The following is a 20,102-nucleotide window of genomic DNA, read 5'->3' as shown; positions in this document are numbered from 1 at the left end:
ACCCTCAGTCCACGGATCACCTCTAAACCTTTTTTTCAGAAACACGTTCTTCTTAGATACCTCCGCTCTTAAAAGAACACACCAAGTCTATCCTTAGCACAATCTCTCACTTAACTGGCAACACAGACTAGGGCTCTACCCAGGTTCTTATGCAGGTGCTGAATCTCGAAACCACTGCCATCCTATTCATTTACCAACCAACATTTATTAAACACATACAATGTGCCAGATGCCAGATACCTACCAGTTCCCTGCCTTTTCCACACTTATGATCCAGTAAGGATTGATGGGAATGAATAAATAAAAGGAAGAATACATAATTCAGGTTATGTGAGAGCACGTAAGCGCAGGAGGCGGGGGCCTGCCTTAGATGGGCAGCCAGACAAGTGTAAGAAGGCAATGTCTGGGCTGAGATGGGAAGAATGAGAAGGAAGCAACCATGTGCAGAGCTGGGGAAAGAGCATTCCAGGACAAGAGGACAGAGGTGCAAAGGCCGAAAGACAGGATTAACCTTGGTTTATTCAAAGAACACCAAGAAGGCCTGGGCTGGGGAGACGGTGGGGGGGGGGGAGGGTAGTAAGCAGGAGAGCGGCAGATGAAGTAAGACAGCCTGGCAGGCGTCCTGTCATGATAAAGTCTTGTAGACAATAAGGAATTTACATTACACTTTAACACAATTTAAAGCCATTTGGAGGGTTTTAAACCGGAGAATGGCATGATCTGATTTCCCTTTTAGAAAGACAACTCCGCCAGTTCTGTAAAGAACGGATCGGGTGATGAATGGAAGCAGGGAGGCTCTTTCGGTAGGCCAGAAGAGAGAGGAGGAGGCTCACAGGAGGAGCTAGGCTGGTGAAAGAAGACAGATGGAGACAAGTAGATGGATTTGAGATGCCTTTCGGAGACAGAGCTGCCCGCAAGGATTCTTCAGACCCATCACTTCAATGCCATCCCAATTTGCTTCCATGAAGAACAATATTTTGGGAAGATGGTCTATAGCATATGTGAACCATCAGTTCATCTACATCACTGATGTTCATGGGTCCTTCAAGATGCCTCTAGAACTGCTGCAGAGAGCATGAGGAGGAAACCGAGAGGGTGGTCCAGATACAGTCCCTCCCCATCAAAGCACCTTCAAGTCTGTTGATTACCAACGGCGACATCTGCAAATGTCATTTGAAGAAATTTTTACTTTTAAAAAAAGGTTTTTTTTAACATTTATTTCTTATTGAGAGACAGAGAGAGACAGAGCATGAGCATGGGGTTGGGGGGGTGGGGAGCGGGCAGAGAGAGGAGGAGACACAGAATCCAAAACAGGCTGCAGGCTCTGAACTGTCAGCACAGAGCCCAATGCAGGGCTCAAACCCACAGACCGTGAGATCATGACCTGAGCCAAAGTCAGACGCTTAACCGACTGAGCCACCCAGGCGCCCCTGAAGAAATTTTTATTTTAAAGCCAAACTTTGCAAATCATAACTGTGATAGGGCACTGTCTGCCTAACTGGCCCCAATATCGAGTCTCTCTTTCTCACCAGAAATAGAGCTGTCACGATTTCTAGCCTTCACGTGGCTATTCAGCTAGAGACCACATTTCTCAGCCTCCTTTGAAGGCAGATGTAGCCTCACGACAAAGTTCAGGCCAATGGGTTTTGAGCACAAAAATATGTTCAACTTCTAGGTCATTCCCTTCAAAATGAAACCGCTTATTCTCTTCTTTTGCCTTTGAGCTGCCTAGGAAATAGCGATGACTGTACCAGTCACGTTGGGCCCAAAGATGGAATCTAAATGTTGAGAATGACAGAGCCTGTCCACCAGCCTGGGTCCTTGGACCACTGATCTCAGAATAGAGCCACCTACCACTCTGACCTGCCTATCTACCTCCAGACTGTTAAGTGACCAAGAAATATACATTGTATCCTTTTGTTTCAGTGCTACAATATCTTAGTATAGGTCCAAGCAGAGCTTCAACAGCCAATGTGTGATCCACCATGTCTCTCATTCCCTCTTCTGCAGCAAACAGAAATGTTCCAGAGAATGGCTGCCCTATTGGAGTGAGAACAACACCAAGGACACCCCTAGCTAACCCAGGAGATACACGGAGTATGTGTGCACACCAAGCTTTTATTACTGTAGTTGCTGTTTCAAGGAAGTTTTTATTACTGCAATATCACCTAACTTATGCTAATACATCCTGGTTGAAAACAGCTGCTCTAAAATCTTCCCCTTGGATTACATGAGACCAGAGAGCAGCATTCATCACCTGAGGAATTTTAAAAAACACTGATGCCTGAGTCCCATCCTCAGAAATCATGATTTAATTAAGCTGGAATGCAGCTTGGGCCCACAGATTTTTATATTTTTACCTGGTGATACTAATAGGCAGCCAAGGTTGAGAAGCACAGACACTAGTGAACCATAGATCAGTGGCACCCACATAATTGCTTTTATTGAAGTGCACTCCAGCATGATGAGGAACATTATCCACTGAAGGGTATTATAAGCAACAACTCCAGAATTATGATAAAGTGTCACTTCAGGGTTTAACTTACTGACTTACACAGTGTCGGCATTATGAAAACATGGGAGAATATCTACTCTCAGCGTGCTTTTCCTAAACAACTTCACTTTTACCCATGGACATTATACATCCTGTAAGTCATCTTGCTTTCCTCTTTAAGTAGGTCCTAGAAAGTTCAGAGTCAAACTTGAGGTTCCCAACTAGCAACTGACGAGAGTTGCGTATTCAGCACACATTCTTACCCTTATTTTCTCCTTAGTTCATTTAATTCACTGGTGAGGTCATACAAGCTAACTAAAGTCATTTCTAGAACAAGGCAGGATATAAATATATCTTTAAATAATAAATAAGGAGCATGTGCCACTGAGTGGAAGAGGGATGAGAAAGGAAACAGTCGAGTGCACCAGCTTACCCAGACAACTTGAACATATGAGGTCTGTTATAAAAATATCCACCAAAGTGTACTTATTAAATAGTTAATGTCACTTAAATACAGAAATTCCTGCCTTATTTATTGGAAAATGGGAAGCCATGCTGAGTGACGAATGCTAAACATCATGCCCCTGAGAAACTAGGGAGAAGCAGGAAAGCCAATATCGAAAGCCCCTAATGCAGTGTTCTCAAATGATATAAATCAATCTTGCGGTTCCACTCACCTTCAGCAAAGTTTCAATATGGAAATTTTTGTCATTCTTTATTATAGTTTGAAAGCCCCATTAGCTACTTGCTCTTCCTGATGGCTGTGATAATCATAGCAGTGTGAGCCTCACTACTCCACCGACTTCCTCTTAATAGCCTCCAGGATGCACATCTGAGAACCATCTTACCACATTACACAAATACTTCATTCTTGACAAGCCACTCTATCCTTTCATGCCGTACGCATATGCTTGAAAGATCTAGAAATTCCAGCTCTATCCCAAATTATCTTTCTTCTTGTAAGCATCTCCGCAGCCTCTCTTTGTTACAATCTAAAAAGGACAGCCTCATCTAATGCTTTCAATAATACTTTATATTGAACGACCCCACGTTTTATGAGCTCATCTCAGCAGCTAAGTGGCACAGCATTGCCCCAGAAACAACAGAATACAGTGTCTTCTCCCAAGATAGGAGTTGACTACACACATTTGCAGACACAGACATAAAGTCCTATAATTACTAGTACTTGAAGGAACCTCAGAAGTCACTAGCCCTGTCCACTTAAACCCCCATTTTGCAGACAGAAAAACAGAGGTCCTGAGAAATATTACTTCAGTAGTCATTCCTCTATTAATGTATGGTGTCCCAGAAATTCATTGTTTAGTCGGTTATTTGAATCTTGGTACATATATATTTTTTTAATGTTCATTTATTTTTGAGAGAGACAGAGCATGAGCAAGGGAGGGGCACAGGGAGAGGGAGACACAGAATCTGAAGCAGACTCCAGGCTCTGAGCTGTCAATACAGACCCCAATGTGGGACTCAAACCCACGAACCATGAGATCATAACCTGAGACGAAGTCGGCCACCTAACTGACTGAGCCACCCAGGCACCCCTGAAATGTGTACACATTTTTTTACTAAGAAACAATGTTACAGGGCTCCTGGGTACCTTGTGTAGTTAAGCATCTGACTCAGGGTTTGTGAGCTCATGCCCCACATCAGGTGAGCTTGAGTCCTGCTTCTCTCCCTCTCTCTGCCCCTCATGGGATTCTCTCTCCCCCTCTCTCTCTGCCCTCGCTCAGAGAGGGAAGAGAGGGAGGAAGAAAAGGAAGGAAGGAAGGAAGAAAAGGAAGAAAGGAAGGAAGGAAGGAAGGAAGGAAGGAAGGAAGGAAGGAAGAAAAGGAAGGAAGGAAGGAAGGAAGGAAAGGAAGGAAGGGAGGGAGGAAGGAAAGAATGGAGGGAGGAAAGGAGGGAGGGAAGGAGGAAGAAAAGGAAGGAAGGAAGGAAGGAAGGAAGAGAGGGAGGAAGGGAGGGAGGGAGGAAGAAAAGGAAGGAAGGAAGGAAGAAAAGGAAGGAAGGAAGGAAGGAAGGAAGGAAGGAAGGAAGGAAGAGAGGGAGGAAGGAAGGGAGGAAGGGAGGGAGGGAGGAAGGAAGGAAGGAAGGAAGGAAGGAAGGAAGGAAGGAAGGAAGGAAGGGAGAAAAGGAAGGAAGGGAGAAAAGGAAGGAAGGAAGGAAGGAAGGAAGGAAGGAAGGAAGGAAGAAAAGTAAGGGAGGTAGGGAGGGAGGGAGGGAGGGAGGGAGGAGGATGTTACAACAGAAAGACTCCCAGATTAGCCCACAAAGCTATACTTAGGATAGCTGGTGGTAAAGTAGCACAACAATTCAGACACACCTAAAGTCACTGGACTGTACACTGAAAAGCGGTGAAGATGCCAAGTCTCATGCTATATGTATTCCACAATTGTAAAACATTCCAATTTAATCCATGACATGGTTAAAACATGAGGTAAGAAGAAAAAGGAGGAGCAGGAGAAGGAAGAAATTCTGATTATTTGCCGGGGTTCACATTAAAGTCCTTCCTCGAGTAAACATCTGACTGCTTTTACAGCACCCATTTTCCTCTCCATCTACCACGAGCTCCCAAAACTCCCTTAGGGAACTGGTGTTCCCCATTCTCAGCCATGATGGGGCGACCCCAATCTCATCCCTAGGAGTGGCCAACTACTGACGTCGGGCAGTCTCCTGACAGCAGCTTCTTCTGCTGGAGCTATGATAGGAAAGGCTACCTGCTCCTCCGAACAGGGCGGTGGGTTAATGAGAGATCCTGAACCACCGTGGCTATTGCCACCACCGTGACAGGGGTTAACCCGAGGTCCAAGGCAGCACACAGAAGGGAGCGCAGAAGAGTATGCAGTGTTGAAGGAACTGCACAGGGAAGGAGCAGAAGCCCTGATGAAGTCGTGAACTTCTAGAACAAACCATGCATGAAGCCGGTCAGACCTATCCCTGGACTTTTTACTTGCATGAGCCAATAAGTCTCTGTTTTGCCTTAGCCAATTTGTGCTGAGTTCCTGTTTACTTGCAACTGACAGAGTTCCAGAACAAAGCTTAAAATGGACCAAGTTGGATCCTCATTCACTTCCCTCTCTCCCACCGGTCACTGTCCTTCTCCTCAGGCACCCAGAGCCTCCTTCTATCCAAAGGTCTCCATTCTGATACCCCACCCAGGCATGCACTAACTCTCAAAGTAGTCAGCCTCCAGTACCATCTTCCCTTTCCTCTTCCTTCTTCTACTCACCTCCCCAATACAAATTCATAAAACAAAAATAAAGAAAACTACATAAATTAATTATGAGTATGTTGTAGCAGAGGCTAAAAAGAGATTCGGGGGCGCCTGGGCAGCTCAGTCGGTTGGGCATCTGACTTTGGCTCAGGTCACGATCTCATGGTTTGTGAGTTCAAGCCCCACATCAGGCTCTGTGCTCACAGCTCAGAGCCTGGAGCCTGCTTTGGATTCTGTGCCTCTCTCTCTCTCTCTCTCTCTCTCTCTCTCTGCCCCCCCCATTCATGTTCTGTCTGTCTGTCTGTGTGTGTGTGTCTCTCTCTCCTTCAAAAATAAATAAACATTAAAAAGGAGGGGAGGGGAGCCTGGGTGGCTCAGTCTGTTAAGCGTCCAACTTTGGCTCAGGTCATGATCTCACAGTTCGTGAGTTCAAACCCCACATCGGGCTCTGTGCTGGCAGCTCAGAACCTGAAGCCTGCTTGAGATTCTGTGACTCCCTCTCTCCCTGTCCCTCCCCCACTCACACTCTGTCTCTCAAAAAATAAATAAATGTTAAGAAAAAATTTTTAAGGGATTCAAAGCTTGTATCCACATCAATTTGTACAGATCAACATGCATGGGAGTTGGCTTACAGGAGCAAGTCCTGTGTACATTCCCGGGGCAGAGGCAGAATAGTGCCTGTTCCCCAGTGTGACCCTACAGAGAGATGCAGGCCAAAAGTACAGAAGCTGGCTTTACAAGGGAATCTTTGACATGCAGGGCACAGGGAGTGCCCAGGGGACAGAGTGTGATCCAGAGTTGAGGACGTCTGGAACACAGCTTGTCCAGGGAGGCTGAAGGGCATGGTGCTATTTGTTACCTTCTAGGTTTTGCCTGAGAAGCAGCATCTTAGTTGGCAGAAAGCAGTGTTCTCAAAGACTAAGGCAGAGCAACTGCAGCACAAGAAGCCTTCCTCAAAGGCTGTGGCAGCAGACATCAACGAGGGACAGAGTTGTGAGCACCCCCTCGACCCCCAGAAAAAATGGACAAGATAGTAGGAGGCAGGTGTTAAGGTCCTGTGTCTACCTATAGGTAGGAAAGGTGAACAAGTGAAATGCGGATTATTAATGGTGATGTCCTACAACTTCTCCTGCTCCTCCGTCCTCTTTCCCACAAGATTCGTAAGTGACAGTGTCCACGGAGACCCGCAGGCTGGTGGGGTATGGGGACACCCAGGTTACACAAGGAGAAGAGTCAAAACAGAATGCCAGCGAACGCCACAGAAGGAGATCTGGAGCCATACTACAGAGTTTTATGGGGGAGAAGGTTCTAGAGGGGTTTGACCGATGCTAAAATCATCACCAGGTGGAAATGATGAGACCTTCCTCAAGGAGAAGGAATGGCATGGCTGAGTGGGTGGAGGCGAGACAGCAGGGGCTGAGTCCAAGTTCGGGTGCGTGTGCTTATAGCAGGGGCAGAGGGGACAAGTTTGGATGGGAAGGGAAGGGGAGGCGACTGTGAGAAAGGACAAACAGACTCAGGGAGACTGGGGTCTTTCTTGGGGACCGTGTCTGCTTTGTTGTGGCGGGTCTTTTAAGGATTGTAAACAGGAAGTCAAACTACAGTACTGTGTGAATGACTAGAGCCGCCTGACTCCTGGGAACAAGCATATTTTTCAAATAGGCTGCTCGTTAACCCAAATCATCTTGAAGGTGCTTGGACGTCAGTGAGTGGAGGAAGAAGAAAAGCATTCGGGCATGTAAAAACAGGTATTCCAGGGCAACACCACCACTGGCACAGGCCCCCTGTCACAGCCCTAGTTTCCCAAGCCCACCCGGGCCCGTGGGGTTCCAGGGCACTTCCGCTTCTGGATGGCTGCTTCTTGGGTTTTCTCAACCAGGAGCCACAGCTTCGTGAAGCACTTAGAAGTCTGTTTTCTGCTGCTGCCTGTGCTTTTAACAAGGCCACAGACGTGGTGGGAGGCCTCTCCAGGTGGATGTTTTTAGCATATTTATAAGTTGGATATATTTAGGTTTGCCTGCTTACACTTTTTAAACAACCCGCACATCCACTAAAAAAAAAATAACACTGGTAAATACACTTAATGCCACTGAACTATACATTTAAGATTGGCTAAAATGGTAAAATTTCCTGTTATGTATATTTTACCACAATAAAAAAAAATAAACCTAATTTTTTAAACCCCAATGTCCTTTTTTTTTTTTTTTTACAACCAGTACTTTTTACTCTTCTTATGTAGAAACAGTAAACAAAATACTTGGAATATGAAATTTGCATTTTATTCGGTTAGTGTAAAAATAGCAATAGTAATAAGAACGCCCCTACAAGGTACAATTACTCTTAGAACGTGTTTTTGACCTCATTTTTAAAAAGATATTATTTGGTTTAAAAAAATAAAGTAAAAAAGATATTATTTGGTTTAATTTTCATTTTACAGGATCAAAAGCAATATTTATATTATATTAAAGTAAGTGAATGGGGGGGGGGCTGGGTGGCTCAGTCGGTTACACATCCAACTTCAGTTCAGGTCATGGTCTCACAGCTTGTGGGTTTGAGCCCCGCGTCGGGCTCTCTGCTGGCAGTTTGGAGCCTGGAGCCTGCTTCAGATTCTGTGTCTCCCTCTCTCTCTGCCCCTCCCCCGCTCATGTTTTTTTTTTTTCTCTCTGTCTCTTTCAAGAATAAACATTAAAAAAAATTTTTTTAATGAAGTAAATGAATATGACAACCAATACCAAATGAAAAACTGAGCCTTCCCTACCAGAAGGTCTCCCTATAGCACAGAGACCAAAAGAACAAAAAAAATATCCCCCAAACTAAATCACCCCTCAAGCTTTCTGAAATTAGCAGAGAATATTTGCAGCTGACCTATTTCTCTCCCACACGACTGTGTTGATAATTGACTTTTGTCCCCCAGGGAAGTGCTCAAATATAATTGAGCAGCACCTGCCACATAAAGAGTACAGTTTTATGTACCCAATAAGTCCCATAAATATTGTACTTAGCTTGGGACTTGAGCACTCTGCTTTCTCCTTAATTGTATCTCCCAAGGAATAAACATTATAATTACCAGAGTGGAGTTATTACAAACACCTAGATAAAATTTTGAAAGTATTTTGGATTGTAAGTATTCAAGACATTTCTATTATGAAAAATTATTGAAAATGATGGCAATAACTACTTACATTACTCACTTTTTTAATCCCAGTGATCTCATCCTATTATATAAATCCCCTTCGATAGATGACCGTAACTCAGTTTTGTTCAATCCTGATGACAAGGAGGCCAGGGTCAGGGACTTGATTTCCACGCAGGTCAAATAGTTTTGCCCCCGACAAAATTCAGCTCTATGACCTGAGACTGTAGCTCCACAATAAATATAAGTATAATTATGATTATCCCCATTCAACACCATGACTTGAAAAGCTCTCTGGAGCATACGCTTAAGGAAAGGCAAGTCCCTTAACACAAGTGAGCCAACATCTGCACATTTAGACCAGGGGTTACAACTAGAAAACCTCAGGCTGGTGTAGAGAATATGTTAATGAAAAAAAAAAACAAAAAACACTGAAGCCACTCACAAAAGATCACATTTTCTTATATGATTCCAGTTATATGAAATGTCCAGTAGAGGTAAATCTATCGACATAGAGACTAACAGATCAATAGTTGCCTAGGGGTGGGGAGGAGCATGGAAAATGACTGATAATGGGTACAAGATTTCTTTTGGGGGTGATGACCATGTTCTAAAATTAGATTATGTTGATAACAAAAGACAGCCTCTGAATTCCTGTAAGAATGACTTCCCCCTCTCTGTTCCACACATACACACTAAGAGGCCAGGTGAGAAAGTCATGCCTTCAGAGTGTTCTAGCAACGGTGACTGTTTTACCCACCTGTTTGATTTGGAAACATTACCAGCATCTGAGTTGTCGACATCAGCACGCGGCCATTCGAGAGGAAAGTAGAGGGTATGACACATTCACCTACGTAAGCTACTATGAATTTCCATTACTGCTGGTCTTTCCAGTACTAAAAAAGACACTGCAAACAAATTTTTCCTAAGGAGTTTAAAAATACTATTATACTATTTGGACACAGTGAACACTACACAAATTCACCATTTCTAGTGATTTTGACAACCCAGAAAAATGCAGATTCTTTCCAAGTTCATGTTTACAAAATCTTTCCTCTCCAAACAAAGGCTGATGGTCCAGCTATTAGACTGCAGCCCTCGAGAAAGATGCCCGCACCAGCAAAGAACATAAAATGAGAAATAACACAGGCCCTGCTGGTCATCCAAATGATTACAGTGATAGGATCAGACACATTCATTAGTTGTCACGTAAGCTGTACAGCCCCGAACTAATTAATGCTTTCGGTGCATAAAGTACAAGTGCTGAACGCCCCCTTCAGAGTCAAGTAATCGCCTCTGCTCTGTGTATGTGGTAATAAGAAAGGACACGTTCAAGAAAATAAGAAAGTTTGCAGATGGGCACATTTACTCTAGTTCATACGACAACGATGTTCAAGGAATTTCAAAGCCAGTTCTATATTCAAGCCAGGTGTTGATAAAGTATCAGCCTTCTATATTTCTTTTTTTTTTTTTTAATGTTTGTTTATTTACTTGGTGGGGGAGGGGAAGAGAGAGACGGAGAGACAGAATCCGCACTGTCCCTGCAGAGCCTGATGGGGGGCTCGATCTAATGAACCATGAGATCATGACCTGACCTGAAATCAAGAGTCAAATGCTTAACCGACTAAGCCCCCCAGGTGTCCAAGCCTTATCTATTTCTGAAAGCAGGTTGCCATAGCACACAGCTTGTCATTATTGTTACCTGAAAGCCATAAAACTATTCCCTTAAAATGGAATAATTTCGCCTTTTCCTTAATCTCAGCTTACGTCTCTAGTCCTATCCCCACTTCCTGCCCCATTTACATGGTTAAATCCACATACAATTCCTGATGTGTTGCTCTGTAGTCAGGTTCACAACTTACTCTTCGAGAAGGCAGTGTCGTATTCTACCTCAACGTTTTCTTGGTTCACAAAGTACACGAGCAGGTAACTCTGTGAAGCAGGGCAATACCAGCTGCTCAGATCAGAACGTGTTTTTATAGGGGTTCTTTGTGCATAACAACCTAGCTCTTCTTGAGATTTCTCCATTGGCTGTATTCTAACCTGGAGAGGTATTATAAAGACAGTGTGTAATTGGGACGGTTGGTTAAGGAAGTGCTCTGCACGGTCCCACAGAGGAAATGTTGGTGCAACACCCTGGATGCAAAGGGAGTGAAAAGCGTCCAGGTGCTCTGCATCTCTGTCAGGCACACCGTGAGGAAAGACAAACTCAGAGGATCTGTGTTTCCGAGGCCTGTAATTCACTCGGCGCACACACTCCTGCTGGGAAGGAAGCTCCAGCAAAGGTGTGAGCGACGGAGAACATGGCACTGTTCTAGGAAATACTCTGCTCCAAGACGTTGCCTTAAAAACAGCATGCAGCGGCAAACACTGAAAGAAGAATGGGGCCTGCACGCCTGCCCCTCTGAGCACACGCCTTCTGATACTTCCTAGGGTCTTCAGGGAATCTGAGTGAAATGCAAGCCTGCTCGCCCTGGTTAGTAGTCTGCACTGCAGAAATGAGACCAAGAAATGGCCAAACTAGGACGTAGGTGAGGAGACTGGATAATGCTACAACGTCAGCCAGAAAAGGTGGGTCAGAACTAGGGTGGCTGCATCCAGGAACACCACTGGGTTGGTAGACTCCCCAGAAGTAGGGGGACTGATTTCTACAACCAGCCACCCACACGGTTTGACTAAACCACATTCTCTTTAGTCCACCCTTGCTTTGGCCCTCGATGAAACAGAAGTCTCTGCTCCTTAGCACCTACAGACGACACTGCCTGTGGCACCGGTGGAGTAAGTAAGGGAGGGGGGAGTCACGGTAAAACCAAGGTTATTTTCAACTTAAGTGTCTGCACAGCATCCTACAACTTTCTAGAAAGATTAAAATTTCAATCAAAATTTATCTAAGGTTCAATAAAATCTTACCATCCTAAAGTGAAGGATAAATAGTTCTTTATTCCACAAAAGTGAAATTTAGGGAACTCTGTGAGCCAAGAACAGGGACTTAGAGAAATGTACAAGTGACTGGTTAATAGGTGAGTTGCCCAGTAATTGGATTTTTCAGTAAGGAGCTTCGTAAATCCCATTCCATTCCTTCAAGCCCAAGAGCAAGAACAAAGAAAGGACAGTTTGCCCGAGAGGCAGAGCTCTTTCTTGGTCTACCAGGTCTCAATTTGGGAAGATGCATTCCAGATGAAATTCGCACAGGAAATAGGTGTGAACTTTTCCCTCAGGTTCATCTCAACTGTACTATCCCATTTAGCCAGGAAGTTCTACTCCCAGAGCAAAAGGAAACTTCCAACTTTGCTAATGAGACGGATTCATCATTGTCTTCCATGCAGCTAAAATATACCAATGGTTGTGCCGGTCCTGGCCAGTTTCCCTCAGGGTCATTCTCCCCTTCCCCTGTGCTGCTTTCTCTCTCAGGAGGGCCAAGGTCTGCAGGCTGCTTCGAGGCTCCCAGGTCAGCGGGCTTCCCGCTGGGCTCAGTCAAGGGCAAATACTCCAGGAGGGGGAGGCAGAGGGTCACTCCTCATTCTCTCCCCTCAAGTGGCTTCTTTAGCAGAAGCTACATCTCCTCTGTAGGTGTGTGTGTGTGTGTCTCTTTTAATTGAGGTATGATTGGCAAATAACATTATATTAGTTTTAGGTATGCAACATAACAATATTTCTATATTTTGTGAAATGATCACAATTCTAGTTAACATCCATCATCATATATAGTTATACATTTTTTTCTTGTAATGAGAACTTTCAAGATCTACTCTCTAAGCAACTTGCAAATATGCAATACGATATTATTAATTATATGTACCATGCTGTACATTACATCCCCCATTACTTAGTTATTTCATAACTGAAAGTTTGTACCTTTTGACCCCTTCACCCATTTCACCTATACCCCCATCCCTGCCTCTGGCAACCATCAGTCTTATAAGCTCAGTTTTTGTTTTAGGTTTTTGGTTTGGGGAGGGTTTTTAGATTCCACATACAAGTGAGATCATACAGTATTTGTCTTATTTGACTTCTTTCACTTCGCATAATGCCTTTAAGGTCCATCCATATTATCACAAATAGCAAGATTTCATTCTTTCTTATGGCTGAGTAATATTCCATCGTATATATACATACCACAATTTCTTTATGCATTCATCCATCAATCAACACTTAGGTTGTTTCCATGCCTTGGCTATTATAAACACTGGATGCAATGTATGTGGGGATGCATATATCTTTTCAAGTTCGTGTTTTCATTTTCTTTAGATAAATACCCAGAAGTGGGATTGCTAGGTCATATGGTATTTATCCTATTTTTAATTTTTTGGAGGAATCTCCATACTGTTTTCCACAGTGGCTGCACTAATTTACATTCCCACCAACAGGGCATAAAACTTCCCTTTTCTCTACATCCTCACCTACATTGTTGCTTCTTGTGTTTCTGATTGTAGCCATCCTAACAAGTGTGAGGTATGTCCTCTGTCTCTTGCTCCTATAAAACAGTACCCCAGTGGCTACAGTATCTACCAGGTGATTCTGGCCCCTGTGTTCCAGTAACAGTTTCCTCTACTTGTCCTGCTAGCCTGGAGGTAACAGTGGCTTCCTGCTGTTGCTAACCTCCAGGGTTAGTTTCCAACCTCTCCCACTGCCTATTTAACCATGTTGCTACATTCAAGTTCCTCAGTTGCAAAATTGCAAGTAGTTTTATTTCCTAGTTAGCACTGGCTAATACAATGACTACTAATCAAACAAACCAACCACCATGAACCATGCAAACAAAAATTCCATCTCATGAGAAAATTGGGGAAAAAACTACAGTCTTGAGATTCTCCAGTGGTTGCTTTGTTCCTCACGGTAACCATATAAGGTAAGAATATTTCTAGGATCTAAGAGGAATAAGCTCCATATGTCTTTTCATGTGTCCACATCTTTGTGTTTGTATGTCTATCCTGGTTATTCAGGGATGAAGTGTGTTGTGGTGGAAAAACTGGAGGATCTGAGTAAGATCCCCTGTCTCTGTTCTACAACTACTGATGTGACGTCAGTACAGCCTTTCTGTCCTTGAGTCTCTGTTTTATTTATCTGAAAATGAGAAACTGAAGTACTTTCCCTCTGCAATGTCTTCCTGTTCTAAAATTTTGTGATTCTAAGTTTATGGATAAATTTTGCATATATGCATGTCTCTAGGCATATGATTATTCTTAGAGCTATGCACAAAGCATATACCTTCTGTTGATGAATCTGCATTTTATTGGAGAAATGTGTCTCCAAATTATAACCCAAAGAAGTTTTTGTCAGCTTGTTTTATTATAGTATCAACTTAGTAACTAAATATGTTTTAAATCTCTAAATACAGTGTGGGCTTACTGAATTATTATCATGATCGTTTGTTTAGCATACCTAAAAAAAGCCAAGGTTCTTTGATCTAGAGTAGATGATTCCAAAGATGGCTGCCAGAATATCTTCCATTCTACATGCTCTTTTGTAAGGTGACCTTGTTGTACCCCATGGCAAGAGTCTATTTCTTCTTCCTTTGAAACTGAGCTAGCCCTTTGTTTTGATTTAAAGATTGTAACAGAAGGAATGTCATGTTGCTTTCAACAGCAGGTTTTACAAAATCTGCAGCTTCCTCCTTTGCTTCTTGGGATGCCCCTTCTTGGAACCCAGCCACCATGTTGTAAGGAAGTTCAAGCAATCATGCTGAGAGCCCAGGTGGAGGAAGACTGAGCCCCCTGCCAAAACCTCTAGTCGAGCTCTCAGCCAGCAGCCAGCACCAACTGCCAACCACACGTGTGAGGCTATTTTAGACCTTTCAGCCATGCCAGTGCCCAGATAACACCACACAGAACTAACTGGACAGCACACTGAAATTAAAAAAAAAAAAAAAAATGTTGTTGCTTTAAGCCACTAAATTTGGGGAAGTTTTGTTAGGAGTCAATTTCTCCCCATCAAACAAAGAGTTTAATGTTAGAACACAACGCCACGCCTAAAATATATGAAGCTAGTCCTCATCCATCCGCTCCTTCATTCATCCAAATAAATACTTATTGAACATCTACTACGCTAAATGCTTAGGGTACAAAGACAATCAAGTGCACCAAATGCAGGTATGTCCCTGCCCCAGTGGTACTTATTATCTGGATGAGGGGACAGACATTAACAGAGAAATCTACTGAGACCTGGCAAAATGCACTCTGGAATGAGGTACGTGGTTAAGGAACTGACATCATCAAAGAGATTAGAAAAAGAAATGAAGACTAGAGGGTGCCTGGCTGGCTCAGTTGGTTGATCGTCCAACTCTTAATTGCGGCTCAGGTCATGACCCAAGGATCATGGCATTGGGCCCCACATCCAACGCCGCATTGAGCATGGAGCCTGTTTAAGATTCTCTCTCTGCCTCTGCCCCTCTCCCCCACTTGCACTCTCTCTCTCTCTCTCTCTCTCAAAATAAATCAATAAATAAATACGTACATACATAAATACATAAGTAAATATAAAAAGTAGTAAAAAAGAGGTGAAGACTAAACTTAGGTCTCAACAAAGATTAAAAATTAACTTGGCAGAACGGAGAACAAGAGCCCTCCACACAGAGGGCTCAGCATGTACAAAGGGCCAATGGCAGAAGGGAAGGTGGTGTGTGCAAGACCTGTGCCCAAAGCTAGAAGATAATGGTTTAAGACAAGGCTGCAAACTAGTAGGGGCCAGGCCTTAGAAGACTTGCAGTACTGATAAGGGCAGCCTTAACAAGGAGAGGTCAACAGAATAATCACACTCTGACCAGATTTTCTCTTTGAACCCCAGGGGGGAGAAAACTGGGATAACCTCAGTGAGAGTAACCTGGAGTACTCCATCACAGCAACTCTATGTGCAGTGACACCCAGAGTATTACAATATTCAGTGCATATGGCCATTTTGCCCACACCCTAATTCCTTGCTACAGTTCACTATGTTGTGTGTATATATCTATGTCTCCGTAAGTAGATTATAAAATCCTTTGGGTACGGGGACTCTGTCTTTTCATTCCTCTTCCATAGCATCTAGCACAGTGCTGGGCAACGAGCAGATGTTTAATAAGTGCTTCCTAGAGGAGCCTGGGTGGCTCAATCAGTTTAGCGTCTGACTTTGACTCAGGTTCGTGAGTTTCAGCCCCACATTGGGCTCTGTGCTGACAGCTTATTTTTTTAAATAAGTGCTTCCTAAAATTTTAAAACATGAATAAAGAATCCACTCACAAATGGCCTGTCACAAGTGATCTCCTAGGAAAAAAATCTACGGCCTCATTGGAAAGCCATTTCAATGATAGCAACAGTCTTAATGAAGTCATGCAATTCTTGAGTTCCTTGCTCAATGAAAAAGGAGAACAGTCCATCACATTTCCAAAGAATGTCTTTGTGTACACTTTGAAGACCACTACTGGGTTACCCCGAGCTCTCTTTATTCTTATCGTGGCAAAATACTTAATCTTCTCACCTTTCCTCAAAGAAACCATTTAGTTGTTTCCTGGATTCATTCCAAAATCTCCATCCCTCCTAGATTGTGGAGACCAGCAATCTAGTAGCCCACGAAACAAGGTCACAGATTCGAGAGAGACTTTGTGAGCAGTCGTCAGAGTGGAGGCAGGCTCACTTTCTCAGTTTGCTTGTTTTCAGCCCGACTCACATGTGTGCATGTGTATGCGTGCATGTACACACACAAACACTACAACTTTTTACCAGTTTGAAGAAGACTTTAACAATAATAATAAGTGGCGCCTGGGTGGCTCAGTCAGTTAAGCGTCTGACTTCGTTCAGGTCACTATCTTGCGGTTCGTGACTTCGAGCCCCACATTGGGCTCTGTGCACAGCTTGGAACCTGGAGCCTGCTTTGGATTCTGTGTGTGTCTCTCTCTGCCCCTCCCCTGCTTCCCGCTCTGTATCTCTCTCTCAAAAATAAATAAACATTAAAAAGTGTTTAAAAAAATAATAATAAAAAGAAAAAATAAAGATTAAACAATTTTACTAGGTGACAATAAAATAAACTGTTTTATTTTATTTGCCAACTGTCCTCTGTGCTTCACCATCAGCCCCATATGACCCATCTGATTCGACACATCATTTTTTTTTTTTTTTTAGTGAACGCTTTCCCTCTCTAATTTTGTAAATAACAGGATACAAAAATGAGCAGCACTATTTTACTGGCATCCCCACTGTCTTCTTCATGTGCAAAGGCATCACACAGACTGTGAGATATCACCAAGAAATCCCATCACTTCAGTGTACCAAGAATTCAAAAACAATAAATCATTAGTCATTCTACAAATAAGAAGGCTCTAATAACATAAACAGCTACTGTGCTTTTTAAAAAAATACTTTGGCACTCAGGTGAAAACTCTTCAATTTTATTTCAAAAAACACAGTTAACTTCCATTTGCAGTAACTTTCCATAGCTTGTCAAAGAAATAAAATCCCTCTGTTATTTTTATTGTAGCCATTAGAGAAGGGTCCATTATGTCATTTTTAATCAAGATCATGTGTAGGATACTTACTCAACTGTAAGTGTTCACAAAAATTATGTATTATTTTTACACAGAAAAGAAAAAGATTGTATATATCATGCAATTACAACTAACTTCTATATTTAAATTAGACCATTTTATTAAATCAACAAATCCCAGTTTCAGAAAGATTAATGAAACATATTTGTCCTATACATTGCACCGGTTTAAATTACTCCCAAAATTATTAGCATGCAATACTTTTTACATTTTTAAGACAATACATAGCAACACACTTATCAAGAACTTATCCATGCATTGTCTCATTTATTGGAGTAAACTGAGGAAAGAATAAGGATATTAGAAAAAATATTGATTGTTTTGTTTGTGGTTGGAAGTCTAAAGCATTAGTGAAGTGACAGTTAAGATGAACTCAAAAGTTTTAGTCAAACAGCTCACAGAATACACTGCTGTATAATTAGTATTTCTAAGAATTTGCAACAATAAAACACCACCAAAAATAGGCACCTACAAAATAAACATCAACAAGATCTCAGTCACATAAGTGAAAAATTTTTTAAAGATGAAGAATGTCTTCGCTTTATCAAATGCACAAATGATCTACGCACTGCAAAGGGAATAGAATGCACTTTTAGAACGAATTCAGGATCCAAAATATATTTACTTGAAGAATGTAAATACTTGGTGCTCCCTGAATTAAAAACAGTAGTGGTAACAATCTGTTTGCAGAAAATGAGTACTGCATAATAAATATTATCTAAATATGCTTTCTAAACCCTTTAGGAGAAGTCTGAGTCCAATTTTGAATCTAAAGCCCATTTGTCCTAGATAATGTTTAAATTGATGATAATCACTAAGGAAACACACCCCAGCTGCCATCATTGGTTAAAAACATATTACACAATGCTCTCAGTGACCTAGAGGGAAAAGAACTTCCCAAGGTCACTCCAGCAGCCCACAGCAGAGCCTGGGATAAAAGCGTCTTGGGGCCACAACCAAAGTATTCCTAAACCACCCTGAAAGCACACACCTCCAGAGTTTTTCCGCTCCAAAGAGAGATCAAGGTGACTCACTTTTGCAAGATCTCGCTAGCACCCAGCAGCTATGTAGAGATGGTTTCATTTACAGCACATGGGCAGTAGAAAATTAAGGACCAATCTCCTGTGTCAAGGTGAAAGAGACCTAAGCATTCAGTGTAATCGGCGATGTTTTAGCACACAGAACGCTCACTAGAACTACACAGACGGAAACAACTACGAAGAAAACAAACACGAAGTGTAGTACCACCCAGACCCTCGAACTGAGTGCCGACCTTTGCTTATTTCAATAGAACCAGGTCTGGGCAGTCTTTTTTCCCTAGCTAAGCGAACCAAAGCAGAGGTCCCAAGTGACACCAAACTTTCTGCTCAAAGCGTCTTTCATTTGACCAGAGCTGGCAGATCTCTCCCAAGACCCACACTAAGAAGAGTATTCGAAATACGACAAACAGCAGAGACCCCGACCTGTCAGCCAAATTAAACCGTGTGCGGGGCCCCTGGGGCTCTGGTTACTCAAAGTCAAGTACGCGACTTGAAGACGTTACCACACACGGAAAGTGCAACTAGAAATACTTTCAGTCTTAAATTCAACATCCCTGCCCTACACCGGGTCCCCAGCAACTCGCATTCGAACGCACAAACTTCGAGGGCGATGCGGAGCCGCCCGGCCGGGAAGACTTTGCGCGCAGGGGGATGCGGAAGCAGGACGCGGCGGGAGCGCCCGGCCCCGGCCGGAAAGGGGCGCAAAGAGACTCTACCCGCCGCTCGCACTCTGGGTGGCAGCGCTCGGCTCCCGGACCCCCGCGCCCCGCACCGGGCCTTCTCCCCAACCTGCCGCCGCGCGGTCTCCCCGCGCCCGCCTCCTACCTGTCTGAGGATGAAGCTGGTCGAAGTGGTGCTGCCATCGGATCTTTTCAACCTGCTCCTCCGGGTCGTGGTGCCTCGGGCCACCTGGACTCGACACACGGGGCCAGAGAGAAGCCGGTGAGGACCGCAGCGCGGAGCCGGACGACCACCCCGGGCCAGCGTCCGCCTCCGGACCAGCTCCCCAGGGTCTCCCAGAGCCCGTACCCCAATCTCCTCGGCGGTCCCCAGATACAGCCTCCACCCCCACCCCCCCACCACGAGCCTCGACGGCTGCAACGATGCCCGAGGAGAGCAGCCCGCGAGCACCCACCACATCCATTAACAAAGACTCTCGGGGCGCGGGGTCCGGGTCCCCGGCATCGGCTGGGGAAGGCTGCGGGCTCCAGAGCGGGAGCGCTGAGACGGACGAGGTGAGGAGGAGGAGGAGGCAGAGGAGGAGCTGGAGGAGAGGGACGAGGAGGAGGGGTGGGAGCGCGCGGCGGCCGACTCTCAGGACTGGGGGCCCCGCGCTGCCCGCACGAAGGCGGGGCGCGCTCGGGCCGCCGGGGCGGGAGGGGGGAGGAGGAGGGGGCGGTACCTGAGCGGTGGGGGAGTGCGGCCCGTCGGCCGGCCCGTTCTTGGCGTAGGAGGAGGACATGGTTCACAGCCGCATGGCGGGCCGGCGCGCGGCGGGCGGAGGGCGGGCAGGCCCCCGGAGGCCGGGGAGCGGGAGGAGAGGAGGGCGGCAGCGAGACCCGCACCGGCTCCCGGGCTCCCTGCCCGCACCTCGGAGAGCAAGACACCTTAAAGGGACCAAGGCGCTTCTCCCGCGCCCTCAGCGGGGTCCCCGGGTCACGGCCCGGCGGGCAGAGGTCCCGCGGAGGGGGCTT

General features: G+C 44.5%; 1 protein-coding gene across 1 annotated transcript in view; it reads right to left on the bottom strand.

Moving 5' to 3' along the window:
- CACNB4 (calcium voltage-gated channel auxiliary subunit beta 4) overlaps window positions 1-19,645 on the bottom strand; it is a 254,356-nt gene extending 234,711 nt beyond the window's left edge. Inside the window, exons 1-2 of the mRNA XM_047869342.1 lie at window positions 19,544-19,645; window positions 19,234-19,317 (exon numbers count right to left, since the gene is read on the bottom strand). Coding sequence (XP_047725298.1) covers window positions 19,234-19,317; window positions 19,544-19,552 — 93 coding nt within the window. The 5' untranslated portion in view covers window positions 19,553-19,645. The remainder of the gene's footprint in view (window positions 1-19,233; window positions 19,318-19,543) is intronic.
- Window positions 19,646-20,102: the final 457 nt, after the last annotated feature.

The sequence above is a fragment of the Prionailurus viverrinus genome, chromosome C1 (genome assembly GCF_022837055.1).
Source record: "Prionailurus viverrinus isolate Anna chromosome C1, UM_Priviv_1.0, whole genome shotgun sequence".
Taxonomy (NCBI): domain Eukaryota; kingdom Metazoa; phylum Chordata; class Mammalia; order Carnivora; family Felidae; genus Prionailurus; species Prionailurus viverrinus.
The sequence above is the reverse complement of the archived record's forward strand: the minus strand, read 5'-3'. Positions and strand labels throughout refer to the sequence as shown.